Here is a 12,143-nt window from a genome sequence, read left to right on the forward strand (position 1 = left end):
AACAAACGAGACGTGGCGACCCTCACGCTGGGTTGTCTTTGCATTTTATTGAAGCCTTTCAGACAGAAGTGGTTACCTATGGGTTTAGTAGCTGTTACACTAGAAAAGCTCATATAAGTAAAAACATCCACACACCTGTTTTACAAAAATACGTGTAGAAAAATAATTTTGCAACTATGAAAGTGTGCGTGTCACATATCAGCCATCGACTACTCGAGAGAACCGACCGGTGCAAGGGATTCACTATACAACCACGCGGCAGACATCACCGGGAAACGTCACCGCACACCGGGGTTATTAATGGCTTATTCCGCTATTCTGGGTGAGGAGATCAACTGCTATTTCAGATCCATCCAGCCTATTGGCCGATTCCATGAGCAATTTAGTCTTTTGGATACAAGTCTGATACCCAAAAAATGTTATGGCGGTTGTTGGAAACCACTAGTGATGAGCGAGCACTACCATGCTCGGGTGCTCTGTACTGGTAACTAGTGATTAGCGGGCACTATCATGGTCGGGTGCTCAGTACTGGTAAACTAGTTACCAGTACTGAGCACCCGAGCATGGTAGTGCCCGCTCATCACTAGTTACCAGTACTGAGCACCTGAGCATGGTAGTGCCCACTCATCACTAGTTACCAGTACCGAGCACCCGAGCATGGTAGTGCCCGCTCATCACTAGTGGTTTCCAACAACCGCCATAACATGAGCGGGCACTACCATGCTCGGGTGCTCGGTACTGGTAACTAGTGATGAGCGGGCACTACCATGCTCGGGTGCTCTGTACTGGTAACTAGTGATGAGCGGGCACTACCATGCTCGGGTGCTCAGTACTCGGAACTAGTGATGAGCGGGCACTACCATGCTCGGGTGCTCAGTACTCGTAACTAGTGATGAGCGGGCACTACCATGCTCGGGTGCTCAGAACTCGTAACTAGTGATGAGCGGGCACTACCATGCTCGGGTGATCAGTATTGGTAACTAGTGATGAGCAGGCACTACCATGCTCGGGTGCTCAGTACTGGTAACTAGTGATGAGCGGGCACTACCATGCTCGGGTGCTCAGTACTAGTAACTAGTGATGAGCGGGCACTACCATGCTCAGGTGCTCAGTACTGGTAACTAGTGATGAGCGGGCACTACCATGCTCGGGTGCTCAGTACTGGTAACTAGTGATGAGCGGGCACTACCATGCTTGGGTTCTCAGTACTCGTAACTAGTGATGAGCGGGCACTACCATGCTCGGGTGCTCAGTACTAGTAACTAGTGATGAGCGGGCACTACCATGCTCAGGTGCTCAGTACTGGTAACTAGTGATGAGCGGGCACTACCATGCTCGGGTACTCAGTACTCGTAACTAGTGATGAGCGGGCACTACCATGCTCGGATGCTTGATACTCGTATTAAGCAGTTGGTGCTCAGATGCGGGACTTGAGTACCCGGGTATGATGGAAGTCGATGGGGAAATCTTTCAGAAAAATGCTCAAGTCCCCATTGCCTTGCATTATGCTCGGCCATCAAGGACCAACTGCTAGTTACGAATACTGAGTCCCTGAGCATGGTAGTGCCCGCTCATCACTATAAACCAGCAAAGTGGTTGCTGAAAGATATAGCTGCAATACTAGAGACTGACTCTACACAGACTTGTTTCAGTCCCTCCCTCTCACTTAGGGCGCAGTCACACAGCTGTGTAACCCCTCAGAGGATCCCATCGCAATGCTCGGCCTGGCCGGCGGCTCTCCTGTCCTGAGCGTGACATTGTATTTCTATGCCGCTCTCATGCTCAGGTCAGGAGAGCCGCCGGCCATGCCGAGGACTGCGACGTGATCCTCAGACGAGTTATACGGCCGTGTGACTGCTCCCTTACTCCAACAAGTCATGCAGCATCAGAGTTGACAAAAAGCCCCTTATCCACCTCCCCATATTAAAACAACTTTACAAATCCCTTTTTTACGGGGTAGTTAGAGCTAGTATTGTGGGTGTATGGTAATTAAAAGTGGTATTCTCAAGTTCTTGAATTGCTTTAATTAGCATGAAAGTAAGCAAGTTTACAATTGACTTGCTTTATCTGCTGTAATTCTCCTACAATTTGAAGTTTTATCTTTTATAGTGCAGAGCTGGTTTCCATGGTGCCAGGCCTATTAACTCTTAACATACTAGCCACCCCTCTCCAGCCCATTGATTTCTGAGCAGTAATTAGCTGCTTAGCTCTCCCCCCCTCAGCTTCTGAAGAGATGCAGTTATAAGTCACCAGCTTTCACAGAAGGTTTCCTAATCTTAGCTCTCTGTCTGTGTGTGGTTGGTCAAGTGTCTTGTTATCGCTATGTGTAAATACCGTGATAGCAGTGTGGCACAAACCACTGATGACACAATGTGTTAAAATTTGTGCTGCGTTTTATAGTTTAGCCAAGAGTGAAATTGTAAGGAGATTGCACTGCTCCGAACCTCTCAAGAGACAATTTGAGAATACCCCCTTTAAAGCTCTGAAACCTAGGATGCCCAAGGACTATCCTAAACAACCGGGAGACAGAAGAGTGACCAGACCCTTCCTCAGAGACTGGATGGATCTAAATGATCTGAATAAGCCACGATAACCCATGAGTACAGGTGAAGGACTCTTCTCCATCCATAACCAATCAACCTTGTATCTGGTATTCGCATTACGCATCCATTTCCCACTGGGGCCAGAGATGGGACCAAGCTGCTAAGAAATTCTTTTTCTAAAGTTACATTCACAAGAAATAACGTGGCCCCATAGGATTTATACAAAATCCCCAAAAAGCTTCTTTGCTACCAACATCATTGTGGTGAGACAATAGGTTCCACAATGGGTTGATGGCAATTTTGGTAGCGCTTCTAAGTTACAAAAATTTCTGGTACAGCTTAGACCATCAAAGTGAATTATCTCTTCTGCTTTTACCAACAGGAATTCGTTCCTCTAGTCTTCTCGAAGAAAGTTGCTTTGGATTATGATTTGGCCAAAAAGTCCATATTTCCGTAGACAATATTGCCTTATTCTAGAGAAGACACGTAGTCCTTAATTATATAATGAGACCACAAAACAGGCAGGTGATGGCCCTCATGTCAACCACCTTCAATTGTGGCCTACAGAGATGTTCCGTCAACAAGAACAACCATTAAGCTCAGTCCTTTGGAACAAAACACATCCTCATCTCGATCCTTCAAAATGCCAGGCTGGCACACATACAATCATAAACATTGCCAAGACGATGGACGGGAATATGATTTTTCTTCTCCACCAAGGTCATCAGTCATCGACGTCTTCAACCTTCTAGTATCGTAGTCCAAGAAGTAAACGACCAACGTGGGTCCTACTCTACTCAAGAAATAAAGCTTCTTCTACCGAGTGCCACCACTTAGCTGTAGACATTCAACACCTTCTCCTCCCTTTTCTCGAAAGCTACTGAGGTCCTAGCTGATGCAACGATGGTGCTGGTACGAGACTAGGAGCACAGAGCAAAATCTCTCGTAAATGAATATATATATATATTGCTTTGTTTAGTAAAGGGTTGTGCTGCAGAAGGCTGGTCTATGAGTGAGTGTCCTGAGATTGTCGTCTTCCAGAGTGTTCTTGTTAATAGGCACATGACGGTTCTTCAACAGCAACTATTGGGCTGATAGGCTTTACGGTGCTAAGGGAACGGAACGCAAATATCGCCGGGTCGTAGACAAAATGTGGTGGTTGTCGGCTGCCATTGATACTCTGAAAGTGAAGAAGAAACAGAAGATTAATGGAATTCTTTACAGAACCTTTTCGTAGACTATGAACATTCGGAGGCCACGACATGATGTTTTCACCAATTACCAAAACACTAAAAGGGAGCCTAAAGCGCACTCTGCACTTTGTACCAAGTAGATAAATCCAGAGGCATAACTTGTAGCTCCGTGGCCCCAATGTAAAAACTGGACCAGGCCAACCCCAACAATTGTGTACTAATCGACAAATCTAGAATGTAGAACAAGGTCTTCTCTTATCTCAACCTCTAGTGTTACTCATTGGGTCTACATTGGATGAAATACATAAGGGGCTTACCCATCGGGGACCAGGTGGTTCCATCTACAAGGCCATTCAAAGAAAATGTCACATGGTATGGAATGACAGGACGGGCCCCTAGGCTGGCCCTCAGACTCGAGACCCTGCGCTGTCCCTTATCAAGGAGGTAGGCTTGATGGTAGCCAGGTCTGAGCCCCCAGCGTGACCCTGACTCCTGTCTGAGACCTGATCTTACTCCCCCTCTCCCTTGGGGTCAGCTATAAAACACAATAATAAAACCCCATAGAAATTACACGGCCAGGGGAGAACTGAAACACAAAAAGGAGAGACAATAGGTGTACAGGGGAATAAAGAAAAGGGAAGGAAATAAATCACACAACAGGGAAACATCCACACAACTCAAAAATCGCAACACAGATCACCATAAACAGGTTCACCAAAAGGACCGGGATTGCTGGAGCTATGCTGAAGCTATCATCGGCACATACTGGATGTAAACCGTGCCTTCAATAGGAAGAAGGCAGCTGCATGTGGCAATTAGTAACCTAAGCTCCTAATTCCTGCTCACTAGGAATTAACTCTTGTAGGGCTGAAGACCAGTGAACCTGAATCAGCCGACACCCGGCTCTGGCTGAACAATCCAGAAGCCCGAGGTTGCTTATCAGACTGTGTAGTGTGAATAGAGTCTGACGACACCGTGCCACCAGGTCGCATGACTGAAACCCATTTGAAGGGGTGGACAAGTTTTTCTGAAACGTTTGCTCACTAGGGGGCACTGTTCCACTGACTTCTGTGGACAGGAATCCAGTGCAGTTATCTGTAGATCAGTTCCTGCTTTTAATAACCTAAGACATTATTATAATTTACTGAACATTCCTAGAAACAAAACAAAAAAAAAAAAAAGCTCTGAACTCCCTATAAATAAACACTTGGCTCCGATCTCCAAAAGACTCGTCCAATATTGCGATCGTGGAGCCAAGAGCGTTCATTCACTTCACAAAGGTTTCTCCATCTGGTCTTGGACGTGATGGAGAAGAAACTTTTATAATAGGAAGCTCTGACTTATAAGAAAATAAAGAAATACATCGTGGGGCTCCCCCCCGCCGCACCCCACGTCCTGGAAGAGATTTCCAAATGTGGCCCACATCCTATTCTCCATTGATGTGTTGCGATTTATGGGCCAATAGATAAATGTCGCATTAACCTTAACTCTAGATATATTGATGAAGTGTGAAAGGTTCGGGCCGTCATCCTATTACTTGGCGCATGTTGGACCCGACTTTTCCGAAAAGCAATTACTGGCGCACCAAGCACAAAGGAAGCCCAAGGAGTCAGGAGGCTGGGGGAAGACGGTGCCAAGGTGCACCCTGCCCAAGTGCTGATCGCTGAGCCCTCTGCCCAGGAGATGGGTGTTACCTTGGACCACCATAGCTCTTTGAGGGTCTGCAGCTTTGTATTTGCTGGCGCACTCAGAATCAAAAGGACTATACAGCAGAAAAAAGATGAAAACTCGATTGTTTCAAAGGAAATGGCCATTATATGACCACGAGGGCCATTTGCTTACCTTCGAAGCATATTGAAGGTCATGGTCAACACCAGACAGACTTTGGTAGAGGCAAAGGAGAAACGTGCTCGGCAGGTCCAATGGCGATCTGTATCTATATAAGCTAGGCATTTCCTTAGGACTGTGCCACCGATGGACTGGCATAGACGCAGAACCAGCCTTGTCCAAGGAGCTGTGGCCTTCATGACCATTAAGACAAAACAATCACTGATCTCGGGGAGACCAGCCAGAGAAAACACTGCCGGCAGCCAGCGAAGGCGCTCAACACAGTGAAATCCTAGGTGCATTGCCCCCTGGGAAGTATGCAAATCAAAAAAGGTTCGTGTAGCCTCTGTTAGGAATCTCGGAAACACGGAAAATAGCCAGATATCCCTCCGGAAAGGACCTAGCCAAGGGGGCAATGGACCTAGGATTTCACTGTGTTGAGCGCCTTCGCTGGCTGCTGGTAGTGTTTTCTCTGGCTGGTCTCCCCGAGATCAGTGATTGTTTTGTCTTGTTGGTCTACTAGGCATTGCTCCCACCTAGCCAGAATCCTACTCTACACTGATGAGGGGCAATACCCCGAAACAGCTATCTAATAAATTAGCATGTGGATGGATACCTGCGGCCTTGGTATTTCCCTTGTCATATCTTTAAACTCGTCAAGAGCTGATATTGACTACAAGGGCCACTTAATATGGTGGTTATGGTGGTCTCCTAAAAAGAGCCACTCCTTGGCCAGGTCCTTCCCGGAGGGATATCTGGCTATTTTCCGTGCCGAGACTCCTAACAGAGGCTCCACGGACCTTGTTGATCTTCATGACCATTAACATACTCTTCCACCATGATACATGGCATCTGACCAACATAAGGCACCCATCAAAAATGCATGGACATTTAGAAGCTTGGGGCCCAGTGCAAAGTTCACATAAGGCATCCCCCAAATGTGATGACCCCACTGTCTGATTAGGACACGGAGGCAACTCTCGGCAGGCTACAATCCAGTGCTAGCGTTACCACCATTAAGTTACGACCTACAATTGGTTTGGAAATCAGGTGTCTTCTACTTGATCACGAACCAAGACTGGAGAAAGAGCCGATGCGATGAGAGAAGACCACCCTAGAGCGCCTGGCATGGAGCAACCCAGTAACACAAAGCTCCTCCGCTTCTGCCGCCAACCCATTCTACAGCAACAACTATAAAGCCTTGTGCGGAGCGCGGCCGAGTCCTGGATACTCATCAATAGAAGAAATATTCAGGAGAGGCCACGTCACTCAGCTGTGGGCAAGGGGTCTGGCAGAGGAGAGGTTTACAAAACCCCCCACCTTCCAATACAAAAAGTACTCTCTACAAGGAACGACACACAGGGATTTGCTGATCATCCTTCAGAGCTGAGTTGAACTGTGCTCCAGAGCTGAAATCAATATTCTGCATTCTTCCGATCTTAAGCCAACATTTCCTACATGTTCTTTCCTTTTACCCAGTAATCTCTAGTCTGATAGAGCCACGAACTAATCACTATTGCTCTCTCTGTACCACGGTCCCCAAAAATCATGAACATGACCTGCAGCCTGTGGCCGGCTCCGAGGGGTGGTGACCGGGGAGTTGTAGTTTCTAATAACTGGAAAACCTCACCACAATGCAAATTCAAAGAACATCAAAAAAAGGCAGATGGGTCCGAAACAGATTCTGTACTCCTGTATTAGGACCCATCATCTCACCGGTGTACTCCAATATTAGGACCCATCATCTCACCGGTGTACTCCAATATTAGGACCCATCATCTCACCGGTGTACTCCAGTATTAGGACCCATCATGTCACCGGTGTACTCCAGTATTAGGACCCATCATCTCACCGGTGTACTCCAGTATTAGGACCCATCATCTCACCGGTGTACTCCAGTATTAGGACCCATCATCTCACCGGTGTACTCCTGTATTAGGACCCATCATGTCACCGGTGTACTCCTGTATTAGGACCCATCATCTCACCGGTGTACTCCAGTATTAGGACCCATCATCTCACCGGTGTACTCCAGTATTAGGACCCATCATCTCACCGGTGTACTCCAGTATTAGGACCCATCATCTCACCGGTGCACTCCAATATTAGGACCCATCATCTCACCGGTGTACTCCAGTATTAGGACCCATCATGTCACCGGTGTACTCCTGTATTAGGACCCATCATCTCACCGGTGTACTCCTGTATTAGGACCCATCATCTCACCGGTGTACTCCTGTATTAGGACCCATCATCTCACCGGTGTACTCCAGTATTAGGACCCATCATCTCACCGGTGTACTCCAGTATTAGGACCCATCATCTCACCGGTGTACTCCAGTATTAGGGCCTTCTGCCACACCTCTGTACTGTATTCCATTATTAGGACCAACCACCACACCTCTGTACTCCATTATTAGGACCAATTACCACACCTGTGTACTATGGTATTAGGACCCTATACCCCCATCCCTGTTCTCCAGTATTAGGACCCATTCACATCCCTGTTCTCCAGTATTAGGACCCATCACTACATCCCTGTACTCCAGTATTAGGACCCATTCACATCCCTGTTCTCCAGTATTAGGACCCATCACTACATCCCTGTACTCCAGTATTAGGACCCATCACCACATTCCTGTACTCCAGTATTAGGACCCATTCACATCCCTGTACTCCAGTATTAGGACCCATCACCACATCCCTGTACTCCAGTATTAGGACCCATCACCACATCCCTGTACTCCAGTATTAGGACCCATCACCACATCCCTGTACTCCAGTATTAGGACCCATCACCACATCCCTGTACTCCAGTATTAGGACCCATCACCACATCCCTGTACTCCAGTATTAGGACCCACCACCACACCTCTGTACTCCAGTATTAGGACCCATCACCACATCCCTGTACTCCAGTATTAGGACCCATCACCACATCCCTGTACTCCAGTATTAGGACCCATCACCACATCCCTGTACTCCAGTATTAGGACCCATCACCACATCTCTGTACTCCAGTATTAGGACCCATCACCACATCCCTGTACTCCAGTATTAGGACCCATCACCACATCCCTGTACTCCAGTATTAGGACTTACCACCACACCTCTGTATAGCTGTGGGATACTCCATACCATGGGCACCAACAAGCTACCTTCCTTTGGCCGTGGTACTTCAATATGGGCTATGGAGAGTCAACTCTTACTTCCCAACTGTGCGCACAGCTAAACCTATAAGTGGCTTTTTGGGCGTCTCGCTATTTTAGGGCCTTTGTTCTCATTTGCTAACCAATCTATAGAGGAGGACAGTTGGTCCAGGCCGGTTGGTCGTCTCACCATGGGCCCCTTAGTAGCCACATGGACTACCTGTATGGCATGTACACCGGCAGGAACCAGGGACATTTGCAGCCGGTGCACCGCCATGGTTTCTGGTAACATTCTGCCCTATGAGGCGATGACGCACATGACGCGGGTTTATCCGGTGCACTTGTGAGCGGGGTCTTGGGTTACGTTGTATCTGGCACAATGTCTCCCTCACCGGGAGAGTCTGGGAGGAATGCCCATTAATCGCCTCCTCGGCTATGTTTTATCACCACAATTAAAAGCAGAGACAAAGCGGTGGGAGTGATGCGCGGTCCGAGGTCGTTACCCAGCATGCCGTTCTGCCCTTAAATTACAGGTCTGTGCTTGAACTTCAAAGACGGGCGCTTCTGGCACTTACGTCTCCTAGAGAACGCAGCTTCTATTGTTGGGCTGCCAAGTCTGTCCGTGGCCTCGACTTCAAAACACAAAACGGGGAGAAATGGCAGCAATTTGTCCGGAGGGTCTCTCGCAGCCAGCCCAGGTTACAGCGGGGACACATGTAACAGCAGATGTATGAGGGGCGCGGAAGATGGGGACACCAAGCCCCCCACTTTACTTCTGGAGACAGCCTCTATTGTCGACTTGAAAGGTTTGCATCGAATGGTGGAGATGAGCAAATTTACTCCAGTAACCAGGTCGATACTCTGCCCACTGGACGGGAGCCCGGAGGATCCACTCCTACCCGCTGCATCCCCAGCACTTTCTCTTCTCATGAGGTGGCCTGTCGCAACGCCATGTGGGCTTCATGCTGCAACGATGACCTTGTGCTGGTCTGGCTACATCAGAAACCAGCCGGAGATGCCGGCTAATAGTATGCAGTCCTCAGAGCCCCATCCAGTGCCACAAAATACTGACCCAGAGCTCAACCAGAGTCAGCTCATCTCATTCACTCATATGGGCGGACGGTGGCTCAGTGGTTAGCACTGCAGTCTTGTGGTGGCTCAGTGGTTAGCACTGCAGTCTTGTGGTGGCTCAGTGGTTAGCACTGCAGTCTTGTGGTGGCTCAGTGGTTAGTACTGCAGTCTTGTGGTGGCTCAGTGGTTAGCACTGCAGTCTTGTGGTGGCTCAGTGGTTAGTACTGCAGTCTTGTGGTGGCTCAGTGGTTAGCACTGCAGTCTTGCAGCGCTGGGGTCCTGGGTTCGAATCCCACCAAGGACGACATCTGCAAGGAGTTTGTATGTTCTCCCCGTGTTTGCGTGGGTTTCCTCCGGGGTCTCCGGTTTCCTCCCACACTCCAAAGACATACAGATAAGGAATTTAGATTGTGAGCCCCAATGGGGACAGTGTTCCTGATGTATGTAAAGCGCTGCGGAATATGTTGGCGCTATATAAAAAATAAAGATTTATTTATTTTTTATCCCCACGAATGACTAGTCATGTGAATAATTCTACTCCAGTTACATCCAGAGCTGTATTCACATTGTAGCTGATGACTATTCCTGAGCGACAGGGCGCGCACCTCGTACACCAAGGTCCTCAGTGCATTATGGGAAATTTCTCCATTATTGGTAAATGCAGCTTTGGATAGGACTGGAGTGTAAGGTGCGATCTGCACAAGTAACGGGATTCGATGTAGAAGTAAGACGTGATGTTTAGTAGACAGGCTCTGCAGAAATTCTGGGTGCAGCTCTGGATGTGAGTAGAGGAGTAAGCTTTTGTGCTTGGTCAGTGCGTGGTGTGCCCTGTAATGGGCAGGGGGTGAGGACATCGCCCGTGTGCCCCCGCTGCCCCCTCATCTGCTGCTATACGCTGCTGCCGCCTGGAGCCTGGCGTGTCCAGAGAGGATCCTTCCTGCCCACACAGCAAATATTGAGATTCCAGGTGTTTGCTCAGATTTGCCGGAGGAATTGCCTGGAAACGCTCGTTTACTTCCCTTAACGATGACTATTTAAAGTGCCCGGGATCAAAGGATCCTTCATAACTGGGTCAGTGTCGTCAACCGCGCTGGAAATGTAATTAGCGTCGTCCGTGAACTGAAATTAATCGAGTCGCCATAAAATTGCACGAGATTATTTCATGGTGCACTCGCTACCGGCTAACATTTCTCTTTGCATAAGTTTTCACACCATCCAATTAAGGTGGATTGCACCTCTAAGGAGCAGCTAGAGAATCATTACCGTCCCCTAAACTTTCCAGCAGTGCCACACATTCAGACAAGCAGCCTTCCGGTATAAACCAAGCCCAAGTGGTAGGGTGCGAGTCCTCCAGAGATCGCGGTGCACTGCTCCAGGCTTGTGGTGGCTTTACATCACTGGAGCAGCCTCCTGGCATTGTGCATTCTGAGCTTTGCTTTCCAAGAGCAGCAACACAAGCTTCAATCTCCGCAGCCCCTGATGGACAGCCCTCGCGTAGATATTACTTCTAGAGGGAAACGACCAACAAGCCTGGATAATCCCACTAATTAGAAGGGGGTCCCCATACCTTTGACTCGGTCAGTGGCGTGACTACAGCTGTAGAAGCCATAATGGCATCTATACAGCCCATAGTCTCAGGGAAGCTTGGACCACCCAGTCCAGTGCACTATATCCAACAGCAGGGGGTCCTCAGAAAGGAAGAGGACAGAGAAGACCTGAAATCAGTAAGTATAAATGACTCTGGTCTGGGAATTAACGAAATGAGGGGTTCGGAACTGGAGTCCTATGAATTTATGGGTCCAGCATGGGGTCTGATTACATCTAAGGGTCTGAAAAAATGTAGGCATCTGGTCTGGGGTATGAGTCAATATAGGGGTCTGAATGAATTAAGAGGTCTGGTCTGAGGTTGGATTCAATGTAAGGTTCTAAATTTAGGGGTTTGAGGTTGGATTTAAGGTAGGTGTCTGGCCTGGGGTTTTGACTGAATTTAGGGATCTGTTCTTTGGTCTGATTCAATGTTTGGATCTGACTAAATTTATTGTTTTGATCTGAGGTTTTAATGAATTTATGGAACCGGTCTGAGATCTTATTCAGTTTAGAGTTCCATTGAAATTGGGCATGTGGTCTGGGGCCCGATAATTTAGGGATCTGCATGAATTTATAGGTTTGGTCTAAGGCCTTCTTGAAATGAGGGGTCTGATAGAGTTTATGGGGTCTAAGTGAATTTAAGGGTTTGGTCTGCAGTCTAATTCAATTTAGACGTCCGATTAAAATTAGGCGTTTGGTCTGGGGTCTGATTCATTTAGGGGGTGTGGTCTGGGGGTTCATAATACAGGGGTCTGGTTTGGAAACTGATAATT

General features: G+C 48.0%; 1 protein-coding gene across 1 annotated transcript in view; it reads right to left on the reverse strand.

Moving 5' to 3' along the window:
• Nucleotides 1-804: 804 nt before the first annotated feature.
• LOC142295913 (uncharacterized) overlaps nucleotides 805-12,143 on the reverse strand; it is a 77,315-nt gene continuing 65,976 nt past the window's right edge. The window contains exon 5 of the mRNA XM_075339028.1: nucleotides 805-3,723. Within this exon, the coding sequence (XP_075195143.1) occupies nucleotides 3,595-3,723 (129 nt within the window). The 3' untranslated portion in view covers nucleotides 805-3,594. The remainder of the gene's footprint in view (nucleotides 3,724-12,143) is intronic.

The sequence above is a fragment of the Anomaloglossus baeobatrachus genome, chromosome 3 (genome assembly GCF_048569485.1).
Source record: "Anomaloglossus baeobatrachus isolate aAnoBae1 chromosome 3, aAnoBae1.hap1, whole genome shotgun sequence".
In the NCBI taxonomy this organism is placed as follows: Eukaryota; Metazoa; Chordata; class Amphibia; order Anura; family Aromobatidae; genus Anomaloglossus; species Anomaloglossus baeobatrachus.